At 39.1% G+C, this 26,895-nt stretch overlaps 1 protein-coding gene across 33 annotated transcripts in view; it reads left to right on the forward strand.

The window, feature by feature from the left end:
- Positions 1–26,895, forward strand: part of Bent (projectin protein bent) — an 80,621-nt gene that overhangs the window by 18,520 nt on the left and 35,206 nt on the right. For 5 of the 33 annotated variants that reach the window (XM_072007262.1, XM_072007274.1, XM_072007277.1 and 2 more), the window contains 46 exons: positions 355–372; positions 1,128–1,172; positions 1,257–1,292; positions 1,383–1,430; positions 1,593–1,649; positions 1,770–1,817; positions 1,967–2,035; positions 2,681–2,737; positions 2,831–2,887; positions 2,976–3,032; positions 3,108–3,173; positions 3,249–3,305; positions 3,366–3,422; positions 3,508–3,576; positions 3,691–3,747; positions 3,821–3,877; positions 4,078–4,134; positions 4,232–4,288; positions 4,431–4,484; positions 4,567–4,620; positions 4,740–4,838; positions 4,922–4,975; positions 5,325–5,378; positions 5,477–5,533; positions 5,657–5,713; positions 5,853–5,903; positions 6,027–6,065; positions 6,149–6,202; positions 6,295–6,360; positions 6,461–6,517; positions 6,708–6,764; positions 6,896–6,952; positions 7,447–7,491; positions 7,642–7,683; positions 7,840–7,998; positions 8,829–9,014; positions 9,140–9,154; positions 10,618–10,797; positions 13,909–13,953; positions 19,892–20,039; positions 20,814–21,050; positions 21,274–21,410; positions 25,473–25,598; positions 26,015–26,159; positions 26,474–26,613; positions 26,717–26,861. In XM_072007262.1, the coding sequence (XP_071863363.1) occupies positions 355–372; positions 1,128–1,172; positions 1,257–1,292; positions 1,383–1,430; positions 1,593–1,649; positions 1,770–1,817; positions 1,967–2,035; positions 2,681–2,737; positions 2,831–2,887; positions 2,976–3,032; positions 3,108–3,173; positions 3,249–3,305; positions 3,366–3,422; positions 3,508–3,576; positions 3,691–3,747; positions 3,821–3,877; positions 4,078–4,134; positions 4,232–4,288; positions 4,431–4,484; positions 4,567–4,620; positions 4,740–4,838; positions 4,922–4,975; positions 5,325–5,378; positions 5,477–5,533; positions 5,657–5,713; positions 5,853–5,903; positions 6,027–6,065; positions 6,149–6,202; positions 6,295–6,360; positions 6,461–6,517; positions 6,708–6,764; positions 6,896–6,952; positions 7,447–7,491; positions 7,642–7,683; positions 7,840–7,998; positions 8,829–9,014; positions 9,140–9,154; positions 10,618–10,797; positions 13,909–13,953; positions 19,892–20,039; positions 20,814–21,050; positions 21,274–21,410; positions 25,473–25,598; positions 26,015–26,159; positions 26,474–26,613; positions 26,717–26,861 (3,529 nt within the window). Of the gene's footprint in view, positions 1–354; positions 373–1,127; positions 1,173–1,256; positions 1,293–1,382; positions 1,431–1,592; positions 1,650–1,769; positions 1,818–1,966; positions 2,036–2,680; positions 2,738–2,830; positions 2,888–2,975; positions 3,033–3,107; positions 3,174–3,248; positions 3,306–3,365; positions 3,423–3,507; positions 3,577–3,690; positions 3,748–3,820; positions 3,878–4,077; positions 4,135–4,231; positions 4,289–4,430; positions 4,485–4,566; positions 4,621–4,739; positions 4,839–4,921; positions 4,976–5,324; positions 5,379–5,476; positions 5,534–5,656; positions 5,714–5,852; positions 5,904–6,026; positions 6,066–6,148; positions 6,203–6,294; positions 6,361–6,460; positions 6,518–6,707; positions 6,765–6,895; positions 6,953–7,446; positions 7,492–7,641; positions 7,684–7,839; positions 7,999–8,828; positions 9,015–9,139; positions 9,155–10,617; positions 10,798–13,908; positions 13,954–15,737; positions 15,777–16,395; positions 16,435–19,891; positions 20,040–20,813; positions 21,051–21,273; positions 21,411–25,472; positions 25,599–26,014; positions 26,160–26,473; positions 26,614–26,716; positions 26,862–26,895 lie in introns of all 33 variants that reach the window. The other 28 variants (XM_072007264.1, XM_072007298.1, XM_072007293.1 and 25 more) reach the window with 26 other exon arrangements.

Consider the following 26,895-nt stretch of genomic DNA (forward strand, 5'->3'; position numbering starts at 1 on the left):
TTATATTTGTACGAATGCTTTATGTTCCCCTGTTTTAACTACATATATATGTTTACGTTATAAGAAACTTGTTTATGTAAAAATCATTGCAAAGGATATACGGTCCAGGTTCCCAATCTGTGGGTCGCCCCACCTTTGGGCATTAGAATTACGTTGTAGAAGTTAGAATTATTCTGAGATATATTTATTATTATTATTATTTACTTTATTAAAAATGTTTCTCGATTGGCATCTTATTAAGAAAGTTATTTGGCTATAATAAAAAGGGATTGCGACTCAAAAATGCCTGGGAAATATCTGTGTACAATCTCGTTGACAAGATATTAAATACAATCCTTTACTTGTCTGTTTCAGAAACTGGAAGTTCTACAGGTGAGGAACGAGTGTCAAATATTTCATTTGGACAAAGTATGCGCTCGAATTATCGAATCGGCTTTCCCATTGCATTGCAACAACAGTATTGCGAACAATTATTACACGCCGGTTTTATCCGTACGCTTATAGATTCGTTCCAATCGACCCAAAGATACGAAAGGCATGCTTCTAACGATAAAAATTATTTTCAGCTTTTTGCGAATTAAACGCTCTCCTTTTCAGCTTTTACGATATTAACTGCTTCTTTTCAGCTTCACATACTTTTTCAGCTTTTATTGACAAATCTTGATATGTTTCAGCTTTTTCTGATCCTATTTGCATCAAGTTGTTTCTATTGTTACTTTAAGATCGTTTCTATTCCAGTGAAATTATCTGAAATCATTTGATCATTATGAAACGCATATCTCATCTCTCTTCGCATATAATCTAATGCTTAAGCTTTCAACAAACTTTCTTTACCCTTACCTTAGAAGCTGGGCTATGAAATTTTCCTAAAAAAAAAGCTATAACTTGTAATTTGTCCTACTTTCATGTTACTCTCTTTCGCTCTATTTCTATTCTTCAGCGTGCATGTCTGTGTTTTGTGTAATTTGATTTTCATGTGTACATTTTAGTGACACACGAGTAAACTTATTCGTGAGAGTGTGTGATGCACGTCAAACGTGTGTATAATTATCGTAAAGGTAGGAATGTCACATTATTCAATCCATAACGATCGATAAACGAGTTGATAACGATTTACTTTTGTATAGAAGAAACCAGAAGAGAAAGTCGAAGAAAAGAAGGAAGTTGAAAAGGTAATATTTTTGACACGAATTTTAAGATATTTACTCGTTAGATCAAAACATAGAGAAATAAATTAAACGAATTTGCGTTTGCAGAAGAAGATCGTGAAGAAAGGGGAGGAAAAGAAGGAGGTAAGGATGGCTCTGTCCTTTCAATTTACTATGCTTATTCGAATCTTTTCGTACTTATTCCTATTAACATTTTGGTTTTTCTTATTCCAGGAACTTAAAGCAGAGAAAATGGTATCTCGCAAGCAGTCTATTAGTAGAGTGAGTAGCAATGAGTCTATCGATTAAATTTACATAATTTTTTCATACACAATTTTTACATACGTATAACTTTTTGAGTAGAATTTTTCATATATAAAATATTATTATATAGGCATAAAGAAGCTAACACTGACTTATCCTTTTCCCTAATTTTTTTAACAGGTAGAAGAAATACGAACAGAAAGTCGAAGAAGTTCTTTAGTAGCAACAGAAGAAAAGGTTAAACATTATTTCGTATTTACCTTTTAATAAGTGTACAGAACAGTATGAGTAGATGCTAAATCGCTTAACTGTAGAAACCCAGTAGCTTTCATTTATTTTGTTACTTTTAATACGCAGATGTTCGAAGACGACCGCATAATACCGCGTCGCTTGTCCACGCAAAAGGTACACGAGTACAGAATAATTAAATCTAAACTACGTAATGCTAATTCGCAAGTGCCACTTATCACGGCTAAACTAATGTTCTATTACAAAGTAAAATTCTGTCGTTCTTACATTAATTTACGCTTTCCCTTTTTTTCATGCGCAAACAGATGGAAGCAGAGGTGATGACAGAAAGCAGGCGATCTTCCATCGTGGAAAAGAAGGTGACGACAGAAAAGGTAAAAGATCAGTTTTCGTTTCTTTCTTTTCGTTCCCCTCTTTCCGTGTCTGTTTCTTTACAATTAAAATTTTAATCACTCCCTCGTCAGTTCTTCTTATTAACGTCGTAATCAATGTCCGTAAAGAGTTACTTTGTGTAAACTTAAAAGAATGTCGTCTCACGAATAGAAACAGTAAGTATCGTGTGTGAGTCCGACCTTCTTGCAAATGACTCAAGAAGGCTAATAATACCTAATATCAAATATTTGTGTGACGTGTACGTATTTAAGTAATCGCATTCGATAAAAAAATATATAACACGTTACCATACGTTGTGTATCATATTTGATTAGAATTTGTAGGTAATTAGTAGCATGAACTTTTAGAAAAAAAACATAAGACGAGGCGCGTTCGCTTAACGTAGTACGTAAACCGAGTAGTCGTCGTCGACGACAGTTCCGACTCACAGCGTGTTACTTACGGCATAGATCTATTTCACTGACACGCTATCCAGCAAGGGTAACTTCTATTTCAATGTTGAGTTTTTCATAGGATTTCTGTCCTTGAACTACAATCTGCCAAACAAACGAAACAATTATTTCCCAGCAAAAAAATGTAATTTGCCAATTTTTAATTTTTTTTTTTTTATTATTTTGGACTTTTAGGTAGATACAGAGACCCCGAAGTTTAGACCTACGCTAACACCAACACAACACGTAAAGGTACACAAAACACTAAATATACACACTAGAGATTCGCGAGAATATAAAACGTAGAATTTTTTGGAAATTAAAATATACATACTGACGTTATAGATCGCACCGAGAGATAGTATTAGATATTACGAGCCCGAGCCTGACGATGAAATCGAGGTAAACGATTCTTTAAAAAAAAAAAAAAAAAAAATGATTTGATATTACAATAAAAGATGCACATGCTCATAACGAATCGTACTTATAGGATATTTGGGCTTCAGTGCCAAGAGAGCCGGAAATAAGATCCATTAGAAAAAGCGAGGTACGCGAATACATAAAAATTTGCAATTTTCGTGTTATAGAACGACTGATTAATTAAGCTTCAATCCGATTATAGGACACGCTAAATGTAAAATACTCGTCACTCGCCACACACGAATTCCCTGAAAAACCAAGCATCGAGGTACATATCTTTCTTTATCGGCATTAAGCGTGACAGAATTTTTTTATATTTTTTATCGTGCAAAATTGTTTGTAGGAACGGTCACAGCCAGATTATATTAAATATAAAATTCCCGAGGAATCTAACGTCAAGGTAGATACCTTTTTATCAGAATTTTTTTATATTCTTTTATCGTGCAAAATTGTTTTGTAGGAAAAATCACGACCAGAGCATACCGAACGCGACGAATTACCAGTTCGTAAATACGAGGTACAGAATGGATGAATTCGATTATTTTTTTTAATCAGTATTTTAATCAGTCAATTGGTGATTACTTAGAAAAATACAATTTTAGGATGTTCCAAAGTCATTACACAAGTCTGCACCGCAAACCCATAGCACTAGTAAAGATACAATACACCAGGTATAACAGTATGCTTTATACGACTAAACTTTTTACATTCTACGTTTTCATTCGTATCGAAAAATCGTCGGAAAATCGAGAAAGATTGTGATCATTAAACGAAAACAATTTTAGGTTTCCATCGATCCACGACCAAGCATACCTGAAAGGAAATTAATTAGAAACACCGAGGTAGAACGTTGCTATTAATTCTTTCCTTGCGTGCGATTACTGTTCTTTTGATACAACTTTTCTTTCGTTATAGGATGAGTCACAGCCTAAATTTAATGTGCCATTCAAAGAACCGAATGACGAATCAGAGGTAGTTACTTTTTTTTACAATACAGTAGAGCCTCCAGGACAAAAATTTCACAGTATTCGTCATTCATAGTATAACAATGATATTTGTAACAGAATTAATCAAAGAAATTTGATACTAAATTCTGTTGGAATACGGGAGGCTTTACTGTACGTCGCATTGCATAGAGAAAGTATAGATATTAATAGATAAGCAAATTTCAGGATGCTTGGCCAGATAGATCAGGTGATTCTGAAATTGAACCCATTAAGAAAGTTAAGGTACACGAGCGCATATACACTGTAATATTCAATACCATATTTTTAATTCACTACTTTTTATTTTATTTTTTTTTTTTTTTTGTATACACATTTACAGGATACGCCAAAGATTACATCTAAACCGACTATACAAGAGCCAAATAATGAAATAGAGGTAGTTTTCTTTTTTTTCTTCTTCTTCTTCTTCTTTCTCTTTCGTCTCTTCTTCGTCTTCTCTTTTCTCCTCTCTCATTTTTGACGTATACTATTCAAAATTTACTCGAATATATACGCATGATCGAATACACGATTTGTAGGACATCTGGGCAGACAGGCCACAAGAACCAGAAATTAAATCAATTTGGAGAAAGGTACATGATTCGTTTGATTAAAATTTCCATCGTGAAACATTGTCGTTCGGTATGAAGGAATTATAAACGAATAATATTTTAGGTGCCAGAAAAGACTAGCGTAGATTTATCACGGACACGGCACACAGTACCCGAGGTACACACGCACTACACGAATAATCAGATCGAAATTGTATAAATATACAAAAATTGTTTTTTAATATATTTTTTTATTTTATTGTTCTCTTTTATATGTATTAACCGACCATGTTTTAGGACACTTGGAAAACAAATTTAAACGAAACAAATGACAAACCCGACACACCGAAAGATAAATCGGAAACGCCTTCGATCGAATCGATCGACGATATAGAGGTAGAATAGCATCGATACACTTCTGTCTCTCGACGCTTGAAAACTAAAACGAAAGATACATTTTTTTCTTTTTTTTCTTTTAGGAGAAAGTTAAACCGAAATTAAAAACAACTCGTAAAACTGTCACGACGGACAAGGTACATAATACGACATACAACATATATATATATATATATGTAAATTCTATAGAATTTAGATTTCTAAAAATATTACAATATTACATATATATTTAACATGCACGCACGCTATCGTTCAATAAATATACGCTACGATGATTCAAAAGAATAAAATTATTGTACTCTGATTCATTCGTAATTTTGTAACCGAAATACATCTCGTTGAAAATCAGCAACGGTCTGGATATTTTTGAACGTTAGCGCATATACATACACGTACACACGCACACCTACATACATATCACGTATCATTGCCACGACGACGAATAGTTTAATAGGAAGAAACTGCAATTAATTTTGATCATTTTAGAAAGAGGAAGCGAAACCAAAATCTACCTCTCGCAAACTTGACGAAGCGAGCAAGGTACCACCATTTTTTTTATTATTATTTTTCAACAATTTGATTAATCCAGCACGCGACTCGTATATTTATAATTTTTGTTTCTTCGTTTGCAATTTTAGAAAAAAGTACCGCTCACACGGCGTAGGTCATCGACAATGTCAACAGACGGGTCTAAGGTACAGGGAATAAAGAACTCAATAGTTTACAATATCTCACGAGTTTGTTACGGTTCTTCTATTTGTTTATTTTTTATTCTTTATCTGTTGTATATTTCATTCATTCGTACGAATGTTATTCAGGACGAAGAACCTGCGTTAGATTCTATACAAAAGGACAGTATTTCCAACGGGACCAAGGTATATAAACGTATTTCCTAACTAAGAAGCGTTACTCTTGAAACATATCGAAAAGTATCGAGTATCAGCCGTTGCTTGTATTAACGCGAGTGTACTAACGAACAGCGAATAAATCTGATCGTTTCTATACTTTTTTTAGAAGCAGGAAGCCGTCACAAAAGCTAAAATCGTTGGAAAGGAAGAAAAGAAGGTACAAAATGAACACGCAATTTTATCCTACACACAGTTTACATATCGTATATACGTCATCATACACGATACGTATCGAGCGAATCATATTCAAATACTTTATGTTCACGTCCATTAATTTTAGGAGGAACTCAAACCCACACCCAAAGTAGAAGAACCCAAGGTACATAAAACCTATACGACATACATACACTATTTATCGATGTTCGCCTCACAAATACCTCACACGATACGATTGATTTTTAGAAAACAGAGCCACCCAAAGCGAAGGTCACTCTCGGTAAACCCGAGGAGACTAAGGTACGCGAATCGTATACTTTTTGCCTAGACGTAGACGCGATCTTTTTTATTTTTTTTCGAACGATTCCATTATCGAGATTATTAACTTTTAGAAAGAGGAACCCGTCGAAACGCAAACGAAACCCAAAACACCCGCCGGTAAACCCGAAGAGGCGAAGGTACACAACACCACGTTAAAAGTCATTCCTTTCGCGTAGACAATTGTTTTTTTCTTTCAAGTATTCCTGGCACTATCCTTGACATACTTACTCTTTTTAGAAGGAGGAACCTGCTGCGAAACCTAAGGCCACACTTGGTAAACCCGAGGAGGCTAAGGTACATGAGATCGTTTTTTACTTGAGTACAAAAAATTTTTTTTTTTACACAATTTTTTCACGCGTTACACTCTCTTTATACAAACACGGATAGTCACGCAACTGCATTTTCTATATAGAAGAAATTTGTTCGTATATAGAATTTTTCTTAGTTTTCCCAACACTATCCTTGACGTATTTACTCTTTTTAGAAGGAGGAACCTGCTGCGAAACCTAAGGCCACACTTGGTAAACCCGAGGAGGCTAAGGTACATGAGATCGTTTTTTGCTTGAATACGAGACTTTCTTTTTTTCTTCTTTTGCTTAGATACCAAATTTTGTTACGCGTTACCTTTTTTTATACGAACACGAATAGTCATGTGATCGCATTTTTTTTTAGAAGGAAGAACCCGCCCCGAAACCTAAAACCACGCTTGGTAAACCCGAACCACCAAAGGTACACAAAGTCAATCTATCGCGTTTGTATAGTAATACTGTTCGCGACATGTTCGCTAAAGTATAATAATACCACAACACGATTCACGTTTTCCCGTAAACCGACACGACACTCTTAATTACTGCACGGCACAAATTGCATTTTTTCGCACAAGTGTGTATCATCACGTAACTTTCTTCGCATCAACTTTTCATCTCGCGGACTCTAACGTGTAACTACAACACGTACACCGTTTATTCGTACAGGCGTGTGTATCGCGTAACTTCTTTACATTCAATTTTTCATCTCACGAACTAAATTTATTCTTTTCAGCAAAGATTAAATCGTCATAGCAAGTAACATATTCATACTCTTTTCAGCAATCTCTGAGAACGAATATCACCGTAACAAGAAATGTAACAATTCATCGAATCATGGTTTTTTTTACAAATTATCGCTGGCAAAATCTCTCGAAGTTATCCCCTCGAATGACTTTTTATTTTGTATTTTCGCAGGTAGAGGAACCGCTCAGAAAAGTCAGTCTGAAACCTACAACGAAGGTAGATATACGTATAAGTATACAAATATCTGTTATCTTGATACATTCGCTCGTATCGTACCAAAACCATATAAAAATTATTACTTACATTTTACGATAGATATTAAAATTAATAGATATTAATTTAATTCTAAACTTTCTTAAATTACAGATCGAAGAGGAAGCAAAGACGTTGAACAAAGTAGAACTGAAGGTGTGTATATTCTTTTTCCCGCGAATTATTCGTAATTGATAGAAGAACTTTTACCGTTTCGCGATGATTATTTACGAGGCAACTTCGTTATATTCGGATTGGTATTTGTAAATTCTGGTTGAAAATTGTCTGGAATAAACGATACGTTAAATGCAGCCAATGGAACCCAAGACGAACGTGGAGAAATTCGGACTGCGTAAACCACCGAAATACGAAATTAAAGCCGAGAACTTTCAATCTATTCAACTTAAACCGGTTTCGAAGGAGCCAAAAGTACCTCAAAAAGCTGAGAATGGCGTTATGATTGAGTTGAAGGTATTCCCGTGAATGGGAATCTAAATATACGTACACTATACTCTTTTTTTTTCTTTCTCTTTCTCTCTCTCTCTCTTCTCTATGCATTGACATTTACATAATATGTATATACACTGGCTGTTTACTTATTCTTCGAATCTACGATCGTTCTAAGTACTTTCGCTGTTACTATGAAAAATTCTTTTTCACACTCTGGACGATTCTTTCCACTTATTAATTTCATTCATAAAATTTCACAATCTCGATTATTCGACGTGTCTCTCCTCTTACCGCTGGTACTGTTTCCTTCGATTTTCGACGACTTTCTACGCTTAGTCTCTTTTTTCGATGTTGATAACAACGACACAAAGTATAAGGTACTGTGCATAATTCGAAGACTCTCTCTTCTCTCTTTTCTCACTTTCTCGATTCTTGAAAGCTCGTTGAATCGTTAACAAACCGATTAATTCAATCTATACGAATATTATTATTAATATAATAACAATCTTCAAGGTATCTCGGCTATCTGGCTGTACAAAACATTTGCTCCTCGACTCGAATTCTCTATGCTGAAATCGATGTTCTATCTGTCGCTCTTTCTTCTATCGAACGGCTTCAATGTACGAAGATCACGAGGGAACACCGCGATAATTTTAAAATTCGGTATGCTCCATCGTTAACTCGCCCTTCGTTTCTAAACGTTCAGTGGTTTCATAGCTATGAGTTAATATATTATAACAGCGAGAATAGCGATAACAATCAGAAAATCGACAGACTTATCGTGTCTTCCCGAGTGATTTTCATCGACGAGATGGTCGACGCTAGAAATTAATGGGAAACCATTCGTGCAGAAAACTGAGAAGACTGAAAAGGTGGAAGCTAAGAAGACGAAAGTGAGAAAAGCCAGCAAGGACAAGGATTACGAGCTTCCGGAGATTCCAGATTACGAGCGACCGGTTTTGGAGAAGCCGCAGGAATTCGAATTCGGGGAGTACTCGCCTCGAGATAAAACCAAGTTGGACAGACCAACCACGCAAGTAAGAGAAACGTTGCTCTCATTTTTCATTCTGTTGCATCAAGTAGATTTACTTATAATTAATTTAATAAGATCAAACGTCGTCAATTCCACTACTAATGATTTCTCTTTTCACGCGGCGGACAGAAGTTCGATTCCAAGGTGAGTAACGGCTCGTTATTAATGCAAGAATAAGAAAACGATTTTGCCAAGCTGCTACGCTTTACGTCAGGAATGACAAGAGTTTTGCAACGCCGCGCCTAAGTACGATGGATCGAGATTCCTGGAATTCCGTAAGCTCGATTACAAATTGCAGAGTTAAAGTCGAAGATCAGAGAGCGATTAACTCGGAGAAACTATCTAAGCGCACGGTCGAGCACTTTTCCCTCGCGAGTTCGTCTATCGGTCTAATATTAATCGGCGTTTAACGGAGGCTACGCTCAGGGTCGTAGACGATGCGGTGACACGAAATCCTTGCTGGCGGATTAGCAAGTGGTCTCGGTCGTGGTTTACCGCGGATAAAAGATCGCCGACGCAAATAGCCCGGTAATCCTGGTTCGATCTTCTCTCGAACGTAATTAACGCAACGCGCTTCTATACGCAGCGCTAATAATCGAACGAACAAAATGACCGTTTGGCAACCGATGGGTCCCGTGTCCACCACCACCCCGCATCCGGATACCCGCGAAAGAGGGGGAACTATTTTGGCAAATAACCGCTCGTATATCACCCCCCTCGGATCCCTAATTTTTCGACTTGAAAATTAGGATGGAGAAAATGTCGATCGCTATTTTCGGTGTTATTGCGACCCGTTTGTGCCCGACCGTATCTCTTCGCTTTGATTTCTCGCGGCAGTCTCGATTCAGTCTTAATCTCAGCACGATCGTGATCGCGATCGCGTTCTACGAGCCGTCGACGCTACGATAACGTTTCATCGGTTCTCGATCCTTCGGTAAATCCGACAGACGTGCTTTCATGCGTTGTTTCACTTTCTCCGGATCTTTAGGAGAGACGTTAACTCAAGAAAGTTCTGGTGTTTTTTCTCTCCTTCGTTGCGAATCGCTACGTTCTCCGCATACTGTTACTGCAAATGTTGTACCTATTTTGCTCGTAGACAGTCGAAGAAGCTGTTGTAAAGTAACGTTGCAGACGATATTAGCGAAGCACGAAAGCATTCTACTTGTACAAGATGATGCGAGATTGTGGCGTCCGCACGTGTGATCTCTGAGAAAATACAAACGCTAAAACGTAAATGTCTCGTTAGCCACTCGGACGATCGCTTATCTGTTAAATTTGCGCTCAGCAAACACACCGACTGTGAAAACGGCGTTGCAAAAGTTCTTCAATTCCGTAGACTATAATTTTGATAAACGTGGCATTTATAAAGCTTGCTTCGTTAGCCGAGAATAATTACTTTCACCGATAAATTACCTTCTTTCTACGTTGTTTACGCGTTTCTCATTCAACGTTTAATAACGCCAAAACTTTCTTGGTTACCCGATATATGCAAATTCTTCTACGAACGCGTATAGTTCGGCCGCGATTTCGCTTCAGCTATCGCTTGCTTTCCCAAATTAGAAATACGACGCAATCGGAATTGATAATTGGTTTTTTCGCGTACTTAGCCAAAGGTGCCGGAGATCAAAGCACCCGAAGCACCGAAGATCGAAGTTATCAAAGACGTAACGCCGGTTGGAAGCAGAAGGAGTTCCCTGATACCCGGCAGCGGCACAACCAGTCGACGGGGATCCTTGATACCACCCGAAGAATTGGGTCGCAGACCCAGTCTGATTATCAGTGACGAGGTATGTTACGGATTGTGTTTATCCGCGACGTATATCGGTTACGCTTTTGGACTATCGAGTGAACAGCTGCGATGGTATCGTTTACGATGATTCGCGTATCATCGAACCACTTTGCTAACTTTCGCGATTACGTGAAATTTCATTCCGCATCGGACCGTTCGGCTATTCGACTATTCGCCTATCTTTCCATCTCTTTGACAATCCTCAACTCGCAACTATACGAAATTCTTGACTGTCTCGTTCGATTATTCGGACATACGCGCAACTTTGGACTTTTTCGACAGCCTTCGCGACTATCAAAATTTCTATAGTTTCGTCTATTTGTCATTATCGTTGTTATTTATTTCATACTCTTCCTTTGGGACTAAAGGACGACTTCCAGTTGTCTCCTGCACCTTGAGCTAATTAAACGCGATTACTAGAAGACGATGGTACAATTTCCTTAACGAAAACCGAAAGAGCAAAAGACTATTCGACTATTCGCCTATCTTTCCATCTCTTTGACAATCCTCAACTCGCAACTATACGGAATTCTTGACTGTCTCGTTCGATTATTCGATCATTCGCGCAACTTTGGATTTTTTCGACAGCTTTCGTGACTATCAAAATTTCTATTGTTTCATCTGACCAAGATTTGAGACGATTGTCTATTTGCCATTATCGTTGTTATTTATTTCATACTCTTCCTTTGGGACTAAAGGACGACTTCCAGTTGTCTCCTGCACCTTGAGCTAATTAAACGCGATTACTAGAAGACGATGGTACAATTTCCTTAACGAAAACCGAAAGAGCAAAAGACTATTCGACTATTCGCCTATCTTTCCACCTCTTTGACAATCCTCAACTCGCAACTATACGAAATTCTTGACTGTCTCGTTCGATTATTCGAACATTCGCGCAACTTTGGACTTTTTCGACAGCCTTCGCGACTATCAAAATTTCTATAGTTTCGTCTGACCAAGATTTGAGACGATTGTCTATTTGTCATTATCGTTGTTATTTATTTGATACTCTTGTTTTGAGACTAAAGGACGACTTCCAGTTGTCTCCTGTACCTTGAGCTAATTAAACGCGATTACTACAAGACGATGGTACAATTTTCTTAACGAAAACCGAAAGAGCAAAAGACTATTCGACTATTCGCCTATCCTTCCATCTCTTTGACAATCCTCAACTCGCAACTATACGGAATTCTTGACTGTCTCGTTCGATTATTCGATCATTCGCGCAACTTTGGACTTTTTCGACAGCCTTCGCGACTATCAAAATTTCTATTGTTTCGTCTATTTGTCATTATCGTTGTTATTTGTTTCATACTCTTTCTTTGGGACTAAAGGACGACTTCCAGTTGTCTCCTGTACCTTGAGCTAATTAAACGCGATTACTACAAGACGATGGTACAATTTTCTTAACGAAAACCGAAAGAGCAAAAGACTATTCGACTATTCGGCTATTCAATCGTTCAACCGTTCGCTCGTTCAATTATTTGATCGTTTTGATCGCCGTTAAAATCGGTACCATCGCAGCCAGTCCGCCTCGAAAAGCGATTTGCTCCGGAACGTGTTCGTCTGGACGACGAAAGATCGAAGCTTTTGGATCGGTAACGAATTTGATCGTAAAACTCGTTAATCAAGGTCTTTTTGTCAGATTGCCAAGCAATGTTCTTAATAGCTCGTGATATTTAATACCTTTCTAGAAATAGACGCGTTCGAGCCTATTTTTGTTCAATTACTCATTACTAATTTTTGATTCGCGACTGACTGGGCGTGTCCAACGTCTAAAATCGGTGATACGTACATCATAAACGACGACAGATTAACGTATCAAAGGATTCGAGTAATGCGCGCAATGCGATCACTCGATTTCGTTGCTGCTGGCGACGAAAAGTAACGTTTTAACGGAGCAAATCGACCGATCGTTCGAGGGGAACGCTCGTAGGTTACTCGTACTCTCGATTTTTCTTTCGATTTATACGAACGACCAATTAAACGAACGAAATTTCTATCGTTGATTGAACAAAGTCGCTTATCCTTAAACTGTTGGCTAAACGTAGTTACGTAATATTTTCTTTTTCTTTTTTCTTTTTTGTAAAATTGAGAGTTTGAGTAACCAGAAAAAGACGAAACATAAAGATTCTAAACTATAGAAAACGTTAGCTCGTGTACAGAACTAGATAAAAGCGTAGGTAGATCAGTGGCTACTGCTGGTTAGCCCTAGAATTGTTGGAGTTTTTTTGCAGTTTCGTAGCAACGTCAGTGATTTAGTGATCCCAATCGTGATAGTCTTAGAGCTAGATGTCCAATCACGTGAACCCCCGACGTGTTTGTCTGACGATACGAAATTACGTGTCGGGTGTGTACGTTGATATTAGTGTCAGCAAAGCTAGTAAAGCAATCCTATTCGTGAATCGTCCAAACAGCCCAGCTTCTTGAAAACCACTTTCCCCTTACCATAATACCCTTCTCGTCTTTCGCGAGATATCTTAGCTACGAGTCTTCGACGCAGCGTGGAAAGTAAGCGGATCAAGGAACGACATGCAAGCAAAATGAATCTTCGAAGGATAAAATGAAAGTCGTCCTCGTCGCACCAGACGTTTATCTCTAACTATCGTCCATAAGTATTTGGACACCCGATGTAAATTGATCGGATGTTCCATATCTTTATCATATCTTCGATATCGTCGTGACGAAAGAACCGAGCCGCTAATTCTTTGCCTCTTCGCGTAACTCGCTTCGTCCGTGCACAGTAATTAAATGCTTAAAGCGAAGCGATATATCCGCGTACGCTGTTTGTTTGTCCGCGACGAACCATTTGGCAAGCTTCGTAAAATCCGTACAAAGTTTTCGAATCTTTATTCGAATTAATACAAACTATCGTTTTCATCGATTTCTGTTAACCGTACGAGTATACGTTCGCACGAGGCAAGATGAAAATTCTGAATTAAATTGTGGCTCGTTTCAAGCGTATTCGATGCATTTGCGATAATTGGGAAGTGACCAGATATTTATGGATGGTAATGCACACGTGTATGGATGTGCGTGCGTATAAGCGCGTACACGTACAGCGACTTTCGAAACGATACAGATTAGTAAAGAAGAGTTTGATTCATAGGAGAATAGAAAGCTGCGACCAGGCGAGGTGGTGGACGAGCGCAAGGTGAGGAAAATCACTGGAAATGGGAAAGCGAATGCCTCGTCTGCAACCTTACTCGACTACCAATGCACTTATTTCACTTTCATTTGTTCTTTTACTCGCACGTTACTTCTTTTACAAACACACACCTACTGGAACGTTGAACGAAGAGCGCGCGTCTACCGAAAGCACAATTCCTCTACTCGTTGGTCTCTTCGTTCGACTTTGCCTGCTCACTTCTCATCTTCTATCGCCAATTTATTTTACTTACTCGATATGTCATTTTCAATGATCTCGCGCTCCAAGTTGCCTACGAAAAATTTTCCTTCTTTCTCTTGCGTCTCGAGATCTCGAGCGTTAACGTTCGGACAATTCGATACGAGAAGATTTGGAAATTTGGCGCGGGATCGTTCGTACGAGCACAGGTTCCATCGAGACGCATCGATTCGAGAAAACCTCGGCTCCACTCTCTTCTATAAATTAATAATTATTGACGTGGAAGTATGCACCAATTGCACTATTGCACCAACGCACCACTGCACCTGGCACGGATATGTTGCAACCGAATCTCTCAGCACTCTACACTCCACGATTATTACTTTAATATTAATATCGTTAATCGTAAGGATGTTAATAATTATAATAATAATAATAATAATAATAATAGCAATGATAATAATCATAACAGCAAGAACAACAGTCGCAAGGATAACAAGGAAAGAATCATCCGAGGCGTGTCTGGCGCGAAACGGACGTTCCAACGATCTTAAATCATTGGTGTATAAACTTTCGTATTCCCGTTCGCGTATATTACGAATCGTAGATTACATTTTGGCAAACATCGTTCGGAAAGGACAGGCGTCGGCGTTAACAAATGCCCAGGCTAGCGACAAACATCCACGGCGCGTGAAACCTGGTTACTTTCGAACGTATACCACTTTGCCCTTACCTACGTACGCGTATATATCATTTACTCGCAGTAGGAATGCGTTGTACGCAGTCCCAACGCTTGTTACCTTGCTGCCAACGGTCGGGTAAAACTATCAATTTGCCGGACACGAAGGACGACTGTGATTTATGCCTCTGTACATTTAATACTTGCCATCGATTAATCAAACGCGTCGACGATCCAACCAGTGCTTTATCGTTATTTCTAGCCGAGTCTCGCGGACACGCCACGGATTCTCAGACCGATTTTCTCGGATCGTGGCCGTTCGAATCATCGACGATGATAACGGTCAACGAGGCTGCGAACAAGCGAGAAACTCGATCGCCGCACACTGCCCGATGTCTCTTTCTAGAGCGTGATAAATCACTGTCGTGGCAAATAGACGTTGAACTTTACTTAATGCGAAACTGCGTAAGTCCGTCTTTGATTTAACGGCACTTGCGTTGGCTGACGTACACCGCTCACTTCTACCAAACGGAATCTAGCACCGCCGATGTGTTGTGAATTAATTGGCCAGGTGTCGTTAAGAAGAATATCCGTCGAATAACTTGTATTCGTCTGTCGCTAGTTTACCTTTTACCTCTTTGTATCATCCTCCGTTTAAATTCTCTCTTCCCCTCGACATTTTCCCCAAGTTTTTGGACGTCGTGTATTTTTCTTTTTGTTTTTGTATTTTGTTACCTCGAACTTGCGATTCGAAGGACATCTCGCTGCCAAAGGTTTGCCCACGTTGCCCGTCTCCGTTTCGTCTGCGACGTATTTGGATACAGTATGCGATAACAAAGGATATCGGAAGACTTCGCGCGACTAACCGATGTACACGCACAATGCTCACGATGGTCTCTATAATTTTTTGCAGTTGGGAAAGTTACGTCCCGGCGAGGTGCTTGAAACTAAGGTGAGATTTGTGTTCGCTATAACACAAAGCTTACCTGCCCGAATAGCATTACCTGCGAGATCTTTCTCTATATGTTTCTCACTTCTACGACTTCGATTTTTTTTTGCTCTCACTACTTTCATACATCTCTTTTTCTTTTTTTTTTTGTAAATCAATTTTTTTCAACCGCTCATACCTGACCCAGCCACGATGGATTTGAATTGGATTCCCTCGAGTACAGCTATACTATTTATCAAAGAGCAGTTTAACAACGACAAGCTATAAAACCACAAGCCGAATGTTGAATTGCCAGGCGCAGGACACGCAGAAAATGCCGCATACCACCATGGAAAGCCGATAATATTAATTTTGCGACTATACCACCCTTTTTTTAGTTAAATTTTTTGGAGCTGTCGCCGCTGCTGTCCACTCCCCGCTATCTCTACCATCGAGGCCCGTTTCTACGTGTTCGAGAGAGTACACTGGCAATCAGACGTAAATCCGTCTTATTTTCTCCGATAAGAATCCCCCTATCAGACGTCTCGAATCCCCGCCCCCTTCTGACTTTTTCACCCAAATGATTTTTCTCTGTTTTTTACTTTCTACTTTTTTTTTTCCATTTTTCACGCACCACGTACAGAATAAATCCGGCCGTCCTGGTGAACTACAGGGGAAAGAGGTTAGCTCATATTACTGTCTTTCAAATTACAGAACGCGTTGTATCCAACATATTTCTGTTTCTTTTTCTTCTTTTTTTTTTTCATGTCTCTTTTTTTTTCATTTTTCATGCGTGCCGCAAAGCTCCGAATTGTTCGCAATGCGCGTCTGTACATAGTTTTTGCAAAAACCGCTCAACGGACGTTTCTCAGCGAGTAAACGCGCCTCTCGTGCCTAGTCGACGATAAATTTCCCGCGCCTATCTTTGTTTATTTATTTTACGGATAATTTTGTCTTGCCGGCCAGTACTTGCTCGTCGACTAAACACGGTATATTTGCAGTCGAAACGTCCCGCAGCTATGTAGTATAAACGTTTGCTTAATTCGAGCGAATACTATGTATATTGAGAACGTAGAAATTAGATAGTGGTAAGAAATATTTCTTTCAGTCGATGTTTCCATCCATACCAATATATATATATATATATTTGTTTCTTTTTTTATGTACCAATTTACGCATCTATCTTTCGTGTTTAAAGTAGTATCGGACGTTCGGTGTCAAACAAGCCGCAGTAGCGTAAGTACGGTTTAGTCGGACAACGTTGCTCAACTGGATCTCGCCTTTCACGTTGAAAACTTCGATTTATCCGTGATTTTTATGCTGCTACGACCTGTTTGAGACGCAACCCTGCTGCGTTCTTTCGGTGGTTTTCGATTTAAGCGTTCAAACCTCGAAAGATATCTCTGTGTTTAACAAAATACGAGAAAATTCCTCTTCTCGTCCGTCGTTTCTTCTCGTATTAGACCATCCGAAAAGTTTCTTTCGTTTTATAAGGAAATAATGGATGCACAACCTTTCTGCCTTTTATATTATTTTATCGAATTACGTACGATCCATTTTATTTTATCGATTATTTATCAAGATAAGCGTTACAACGTTCGACGGATTAGGCTTCACGTTTGTACGAAGACGCGTCTGTAAAAGAAAGACACTTTTCGGACAACCTGATAATTTCACTTCGAACGTTTCACGCTGAACTGACAGCAACATCGAAATATAGTTGACGGTCGAAGATCGCAGCACGGTTGATATACATATGTATAAGTTAAAACCGAGTATTGCTTGTTATGAAAATGTGACACGAATGCTAATCTCTCGCGAACAAGAGTAGTATACATGTAATTATTCACCGTGCTCTCACTATGCTATGTGTTAGCGATCGATTCTGTTTACACTATAACCATAGGTACGACGTTCGTTTGTTTATTAATTTGTTTATTCACCTATCCGACAAATGTACACAGATCGCGAATATTATGTGTTTTATTTTTTATGTGTATCGTCGTACCCGTGCATATTGTACTATTCGATGTGCCTTTTCGTAAATAATCCACGTAGAGGAATGCGGTAATGGAATCGCGATAGTGTAACTAAACAACGAAAAAGGTGGTAAAACTGTGTCGATAGTAATTCCTCCTTCTTTTCCTTTTCCCTTCCTCTTAGTCTTCTTCTCAGTACATTTTAGAAATTGTCAACTGTGTGTGTCTCTCTCTCTCTCTCTCTCTCTCTCTCTCGCTCACGCTCTCTCTGTTTTTCGTCACAATCCATTGTATTTCTCCATCTCATCGATTGTGTTCCTATATATGTCTTATTAACCATGCCTTCGTGTATAGCAATTGTATCTAACAGCGATGGCGTGACGACGACCGAGAAATTTCGTAAGCGTCACGAAAGTTCCACTTGCGCATCGAGTACCCTTCGAATGAAAGAGCGATGCAAATAAAAGATTCGCAGTCGAAGCTTGAACGCTTCTGTGATTTAACGAACACTTATAATCCCAGTGAAAGCGCACATTTTTTATTTGCACGCATCATCGTTACATGGTTCTAGTTGTGCAAAACGCATCGATCGATAGTTCAGCTTATACCATATCGATGGTATAATTTATAAAAGATTCATCGTCGTAGCGTGGAAAAACGTACAGATTGAAAAACGTAGATGTATACGAGAATTTTTACGATCAGCGATCACGATGAGAAAAAAGTATTGTCGATCGACGCAACGAACAATAGCTATCGAGTTTTTATGCGTACTTACTTATTGTTTCGCAGCGAAGCTCTTCTCACGTATTAAGACACGAAATTCTTCGTACTGAGTCTTAATCTCGTAGCGCTAGGTTTAACCTTGTGACTGATCAACTGGTGAAAATTGCGCGCCGAATTCTCATCGATTCGGCATCGACGAAGCAAAACATCCTCTCCACGTAACTCGGAAACCTTTCATTTATATGTATCCTATGTGTACCCTGTACATTCTCATCACAAATCATTCTGGTTCTCTTCGCCATTCATCGTATCGTATTGTAACAACGAGCTGTGGAACCAGAATGGAAAAGCATACGAACGTACATATGTAAAATCTTCCTTTCTCCTGCGTATACTCGAGGATTCTGCTCGAGGTATTCGAGTAAAGAAATTCTTTTGCATCGATCGATCCAAAGAATAGATCGGTTCGAATAATCGGCAAACGCCTCTTGGAGGACCCTCGAATTTAATTTTGCTAACGAGTACGTGAAACCCTCGGGAGTACCCGAACGTGGTCAGACACATTCTTCGTACACGGCAGACCGATCAACGGAGATCTTTCATCATCGGAAATTGTGAAAGTATAGAAACGCGAACGATGCGTACATCGTGATATTTCGCCGATCAAAGAAATTTAAGTTCCACTGTTTAATCGCGTTTTCAAAGATATGAATCCGTATAAAACTGACCTCGTTTTACGGCTCCGATTTACTTGCACTAATATCGTGAATAACAGTTAACCATATAACGCTTTGTACTAATTACGTAGGTTAACGGTGTGACTAAAATGCATGATTAATAATTTAGCACCACGCACACAGCATGAGAGCACCGAGCTTCGAACGAATCGTGACTTTCGTCCGAGTCACGGTATTACCTGTTGCGAATATTTACAGCGACTCACGGAAATGTTTCGATATTTGCACAAATATGAACGCAAAGTATTTTGGAATTTCGATGTAATCGTCTTCGACACTTACTTTGCGTTTAAGATGACGATTCGCGTTGCGTAGTAATTTTATACCAAATATACGTACGCGTATCTGTAAACGGTAAACGTTCAGTAGCTTCTACACGTATATACTATCAGATATGTTTCAAACTTTATCAATACGATAGCTCGACCTCGTTACAGCGTTATTTTCAAAATATTTCGCGTAACAGACAGATAACGTAGTTACGAGCGTCTTAATAATTTCGTGAGTTGCCGTACGCAGTTATCGCGACCAGGTAAATCGAGGAAGCGCAGGTAAGGCGACGAAAGTCACGTACTCGATCACTTCAGCTTGCTTGCTTTTTCCGAAAGCTTGCAACGCTTTTTAAAGCGAAAAAAGAAAAATAAACAAAGGGAACGACGTAAATGGTTTATGATTCATCGATGATCGATTGATACAGCGTCGTCGTCCGAGTGCGGACGTCAGAAGACCCAGCGTGGCGGACCTCGAGAATAAGATCAATCAGCCGAGCACACCTCTTCGAGATGTCGGACCAGCGGGACCACCTCAAATCGTCGATGTTCAGGAATCATATTCCGCCGTCGAAGGTACGTTACCTACGTTCTACTTTCTCTCCTTTGAAACTTCAGGGCTTCCGTGGTTCGAGTTTCTGCGATTACTATTGCGTTGGCAACTAAGTGATTGCGGATTTTGGCACGAGGTGGTATTGACAAAATCCGCAATCACTTAGTTTCCAATATTACTTGAGCCTCTTGCTTATATACCGTGTTCGATAGGAGCATTATCTCTATATTCCTACATTCCTATATTAGCTTATCTGTATTCCTATTCATTCGTCTCGCTGTATCGGTATTGCTGTATTCCTATTGGCTTGGCAATTAAGTGATTACGAATTTTGTCAATACCACCTAATGAGAAAATCCGCAATCACTTAGTTGCCAATATTACTTGAGCTTCCTGGTTATATACCGTGTTCGATAGGAGCATTATCTCTATATTCCTACATTCCTATATTAGCTTATCTGTATTCCTATTCATTCGTCTCGCTGTATCGGTATTGCTGTATTCCTATTGGCTTGTCAACTAAGTGATTGCGAATTTTGTCAATACCACCTAATACCAAAATCCGCAATCACTTAGTTGCCAAGCCAATATATTCCTATTTTCGTCGCAAGCAAAAACTTCGGTGCGTCATTCGACCCTCTGAAGAAGCTAGTTGTAATACTTGGAACAATGCAACAGTTGGAATAATATTCCGATCGAACAGTGCAACCGAAAGCCGCGAGTAACGATAAGTCGTTTCCGCGGATTTCCTCGTCGAATCGACTCGTCCGATCGAATACGATGAACGTTTTTCTCAGATTCGACGGCGTACCTCACTGTTGGGGTGGAAGGTACGCCTGCGCCGACCTTCAAATTCTACAAGGGTATCACCGAGATCATCGAAGGTGGCCGATTCAAGTTCCTTACGGACACAGAGACCAATACGATCACCCTCTGCATGAGGAAGACGAAGCCCAACGACGAGGGCACATACAAGATCGTCGTGAGCAACATCCATGGCGAGGACTCTGCCGAGATGCAGCTCTACGTTTCCGGTAAGCTCTCTTCTCTCTTTCTACGTATCAAACCTTCTATTTCCAATTTTTACTCCGATTCTTCTCCATCTCAAAATTTCCAATTTTCTCCTTTGTTTCTGTAATCTTGATCCTTAATTTTCAATTCTTCGATCCTTACCATTAATCGTCTTTAATCGTAATCTTTAACCTACCGTCTTCGTTCTCAATCTTTCGATCGACGAGCCTCGATGTTTTATCGCAGACGCCAGTGGTATGGACTTCCGTGCTATGCTGAAAAAGAGAAAGTACCAGAAATGGGCGAGAGAAGAGCAAGAACAGGAAAAGGTAGACTTAAAGGAGGTCGAGAAACCTTTGACGGTTTTGAAAAAGTTGGAGAAGGTGCGTAGCCAATTACTTTTATCTACGATCGAAGATCGTTCTTATCACGTGATTCAATACTTCGAATCAGAAACTTTGAATCTTCTTCCTTTTTCTTTTCTTTTTTTTTTTTTTTTTTTTTTCTTGTATGTCTTGAGGGAGCTTGTCCTTATTGGTATGCATGTCCATTCGTTGTAAGTCTGTTGCATTTCTCGATTACTTGCGATCATTGAATAACAGCTCGGTATGCTACTACGTCTACACTGTTGTTCTATCTGGAAAGAAAAAATTGCTTATCGTTTAATTACAAATGAATTTCAAGCGCTAGGTGAGATACGAAACCAACGACACAACTTCGGTCGAGAATTTAATAGAATTAACGTACATGTACTAGAGAATAACGTCGTAATAGCGTAAATCGACGACGAGCTTGATTTATTTGGTAAGTAGGTGAAAAGACAAAGACCGACAACTTAACATTTCCGTAAATTAGATATACATCGATAGCACGTTCGAAAGCTATCGATGATATAGCATCGGTGGTAGCAAGTTCTCTGTTTGTCTCTTTCTTCTTTGTACAAGTTTGTCTTCGTAGTCGCTGGGCGACTTCGTGATGCACGGAAGAAGCTGGTATCAAGACGGGGAGGATATAGTGATCTTGGCGGAGGGTGAGGAGGTCCTTCGAATTTCTCTTGACAAGAAGGGTGAAACTAACTGGAGCTGGCTCAAGGTTTTCAGGCATCATTCCCCTCGTAGATAGCTTCCCGACATTGACGAGACGCAATTTGGACGCATTAATATACCATTCTGTTTTCTACAATTTTAGGAATCGTTGGAAGAAATATATTTCGCGTTAAGTAAGTCGACGATATTTTGAAAAAAAAAAAAAAAAGGTAGGCTTAATCCTTTGAGTATTTAGTTCGTACGTTACACGTATGTATATACGCGAGTACAAATTTATAAAAATTATAAACGACCGAGATGATCAGAGAAATAGATATAATTTTGCTTTCGTACAGGTAGATCCGTTTGATCATGTTTGATCGTTCTAACGAGGACTCAAGGGATTAAGAAAAGAAAGGAAAGAAATTGTGGAAACAGAAACCCCGTACTAATCCACATTACACGTTATCACTGCGTCGAAAGTCTCGCACTGAAGAACAAACTCAACGCTCAACTGTATTTACGACACTTTGACGACAGAACCGTTGCGTTCTAATTTACAAGAGCACACGCACCGTGTGATATTCTCGCGTACACACGCTAGTTTAGAGCTAATGCTGCGCTTGAATCTCGTATTTCGATATACACGTATTCGATTCGTATCGTACACATTCACGTAGTAATTGATTTTTATTAACCAACCGTCGATTAACCAAAAATTAGTCTTATTCGTTATCGATCAAATAAAAAATCATCGTTCACAATGCATGAGTAGAAACTATGCACTTTGTCGAGTAAAATTGCACTCGTAGGTATGATTAACGCGGTATGCATCTCGAAGCTCGATTATTAATAACGGTGTGCAACCTAGCAGCAAGCATTATCTCTAAATGTTAAATGTCTTTTAAGTGTTTTAACGCGGAAAACCCTGATGCGAAGAATTAAGAAGCGTTTATCGGAATTTGGCGAATTCGTTTTGGCGAATTCACGTAGATCGTCGCGTCGTTGTTTCAACTTGATTGGACTGAAAGAGTAGCTTGATAAAAGTGGCCGTCAGGGTGGTCCGCTACTTGATATCCGGGATCGTACAAGAGTGGGATTAACGTGAACGTGTGTGTGTGCCGGGCATGCAGGACGTCTTCGACATTCAGCGCAGGCCAAGTTTGCAGGAGCTAATCGCCGACTGGCCGATACTAGCGACAGTGATCAAAGAGAAGGTTCGCGAAAACGATTTTAGCAACGTTTTCTTCATTCCTGGCGCTCGATTCTACTTTAATCCCTTGGGCTCGCCATGCCTTTTCCAACGATCTCTTCCGTTCATGTTTCTTCCATTGGTCGACCGTTGTAATTGGACTGCGTCCGTTATAATTAGACCGCGGATGTTTATACACCTATAGGAAGTTTAAAGACGCAAAATTACACGGAACGTAAATAAGAAACAAGAATTTCTTAAACATGAACGCACAGTTTTTTCTATGACAAGTTACCTCTGTACAAATTATCGTCGTAGCTCTGTGTGATATTCGGTGGGTGAAACGAACGTCCGTAGGATCCATTTCTTCGGTCGCGTTTGTAAAAATAGAAATTTGCGCAAACATCCGTAGTTTAGTTATAATCGTGGTACCCTTTGTACACGCGTTGATAAAATTTGGCATTGCGTATACCACGTCCCCAAAGGGTTAAAAGCTTCGAAGGACAGACTAAACGCCTACACTTCCACCCTGCAAAGCTTCAACAAATACAAGCAGTTTTACGTGACACCCGTAAAAGTTTACTTTTACGAGAATTACGAAGGAAGCTAGGAACATGTAAATTGTCCCGTTTCACGACCGAGACGATCGCGAGACTTTCCGTCGCGTTTTTCAGTTTCTTTGCTTCAGGGTTGCTGTGTCAACGATGAAATTCTCGCGATCCATTGAGTTCACCTGCTTTGGCCTGCGCTTCTTTTTTCTAGAGGAGCTCGGCTTCAACGATTTTCCGTTGACCAGTCAAGGACCACGCATCGGTATCGAGTAACGCGTCAAATTTGCTTTCTTCGTCGTCGTCGCTTCAGCCACCAAGATCTTCCAATTTTACCAAGTTCCGAAGAAATCCACGTAAATTTATCGAGATAAATTTATCGAGAAACGTCAAACAATTTATTTATATCTCGGTATAAAGGATGGATCGTAACGTGTACGAATTAAAAACGAGACTAAGATTTTCATGATACGAAGAAAGTTTATCTTTCGTTGTTCTCTAAATAGCTGGATTTCTTTAGAACTTGGTAAAATCGTAATAAGAGCTGGGTGAAAGAAGCGGCAACGAGGAAACATGGAATTAATACCAGAAAATATGTTTCACAACCTCGGTGTTGAAAAACACCGAATTCGATAACGTAGATTAAAACAATTGCGCTAACGTTGGTCCTTGCTAGGTCCCAAACTAGTGAAATTAATACGACTAATATTTTCATTGGTTATTTTTCTGAAATTATTTGGAAAGAGAAGACTACCCACACAAGCAAACCACTAAGCTCGATTTCTATTAAAAACACGATTTTCTTACGCTTTATTTTGCCTGCCATCAGCCTCAACGAAGAAGATACCCGTGTAGTAAATCAGACTGTGATCGTAGACGATTTTTGTTGTTTTATAGAGTAGTGGATCTCGTAGACCCTCTCTCGCCGAATTAATTCCCGACTGGCCGACCCTGCACCATTTCACCAAGACGGAGGTTGGATCGTATTCCTCGACAACTTGAAACTTGAAACACAGTTTCACGATCTACCAGCGTGATATCGATGTCTTTCACTTTTATTCCTCCCTATCTCTATATTTTTCGCTCTTTCTCGCTCTTTCTTATGAGAATGCGATTCACTATTTTCCTCTTTATTTATCGTTTCTTCAACGACTAGACCACTCGTCTTTCTCTCTTTGTCTTTTACGATATCTCTCTCATTCTCTTCTCCTACGTCTGTTTCTTCTATTCTCACCTTCTTCCTCAAATCTATCAAATTTATATACGGTCTGTTTCGACAACTTTATTCTTCTTTCTCATATATATGTATTATATATACGTTCATCCATCGTCATTTCTCATTATCTTCGACAACAATCTTCTATCGAACCTTTTTACGGCCGACATTTTATTTTTGTGCTGTTCCGTTATTTTTTTCTACGATTTTCCAGCTACAGCGGCTTTCGAACGCTTCGTCCTCGTCGACGAGAATTTTTCTCTATTTTTGGGGCAATTTTGTACATATTTTTACCTCGCCTAGCGAGACATCCGTTGGTTTGTGGCGCCTTCTTTTTTTTATACGTTTTGATTCTTCATCTTCCTTGTATGCCCAGCAACGTTGTCGTTCTTGGCGGTGTTCTTAGATCTGATGGAAATTTCTTAACGAAGAATCCCTCGCTAACAGAGTTTTCGTATTCACAGAAACAGGAAAGTTTCCTCAAACCACTGGTGGACCAATATGCCAAGGAAGGCAAAGACAAGAAGGTGGTCTTCGAGGCGAACTTCTCGAAACCGAACTGCAAACCAAAATGGTTCTTCCGAAAGGACGTAAGTCACTCGTTCTTTTTTTATCTATTTATTCCGACAGCTACAAGTCTGTTATATTTGTTCATCGATTGGGTGTTCCAACATCATAGCGGTTTCGGTCAAAATTTCAAGAATTTGAATTTCAACGCGTACTCTGATTCTTACGAACGTCGTCGTTTTAGTTTGCTGACGAATTAAGTTGCAATTTTATTCTCTGCCGTGGTATACGTTTCCACCACTCGAAAGGATACGATCAGTTCCTTCTAACCGTTTACGATATAATAGCGTTTTATGAAAAATGGTACTGAACCAGCTTACATCGCTATGATCCTCTCGCACCCAATTATTACTAAATAATTAATCGGCAAATAATAAAACAGATATTAATCGAAAGGTTTATTCGGAAATTTTTAAAGAAATTTGCTTGCCTTATTTAGGAACTGTTCCCTTCGTCGAAATACAAGTTCAAGAACGAAGAAGATTGTTACCAACTGATTATTATGAATCCCAAGGTCGAGGATACCGGAAAGTATAAAATTGAAATTTCAGGTATCTCCAGCACAGCTTTCCTCAACGTTGAAGGTTAGTACCTAGTATCGATGGATATTCGCGAACTGTGTACAAGGACTAGTAGTATACGCAGCGATACTTGTTCCGAAACCAAATAAGAGGACAGAGTTTGGTTTTTTTTTTTTTTGAAATTTGTATTTGTTTTTAAATTTGTTAAGTCGTTGTCCTTTCTACTCTTTGTCCTTTCTATATTTTCTATTCGTTCTTTTTTTCTCCTTTTTTTTATTAACATTCTATTTACCATAGATTCGATTATACTTGGACTATAAGTCACAATATATCATCTTGGCTAGAATATATCGAGCTACTGATTTATTGTTACACAGAACCAGACCCAACTTACACATTCACGAAACCACTGGCTAAGAAAACAAGTGGTTACACTAAGCATGAAGTTTACATGGAATGTACAGTTAGCTCCAACCTCGCCCAAGTTTCGTGGTACAAAGGAAAAACGAAGTTGGAGGTGAAGCTTTTAAAATTACAATTTCATTTCTCGTACATTGTACAATTGAAAATACAAAATACGTAAAAAAAAAAAAAAAAAAACGATTAATTAATATCTCTAGGAGGGCGATACGTACAGTATGTCGAAGGACATGAATGGCGTTTGTCGATTAACCATAAAGAGCGCTACGCTTGAAGATAGCGGCGAGTACATTTGTAAGATTAACAAACAAACCGACAAGACTGAAACGGTTCTAACTATAGTTGGTATGTTTTAATCTAGGAAAACGTTATCCTAGAT

This window comes from Bombus fervidus, chromosome 7 (genome assembly GCF_041682495.2).
Source record: "Bombus fervidus isolate BK054 chromosome 7, iyBomFerv1, whole genome shotgun sequence".
Classification (NCBI taxonomy): domain Eukaryota; kingdom Metazoa; phylum Arthropoda; class Insecta; order Hymenoptera; family Apidae; genus Bombus; species Bombus fervidus.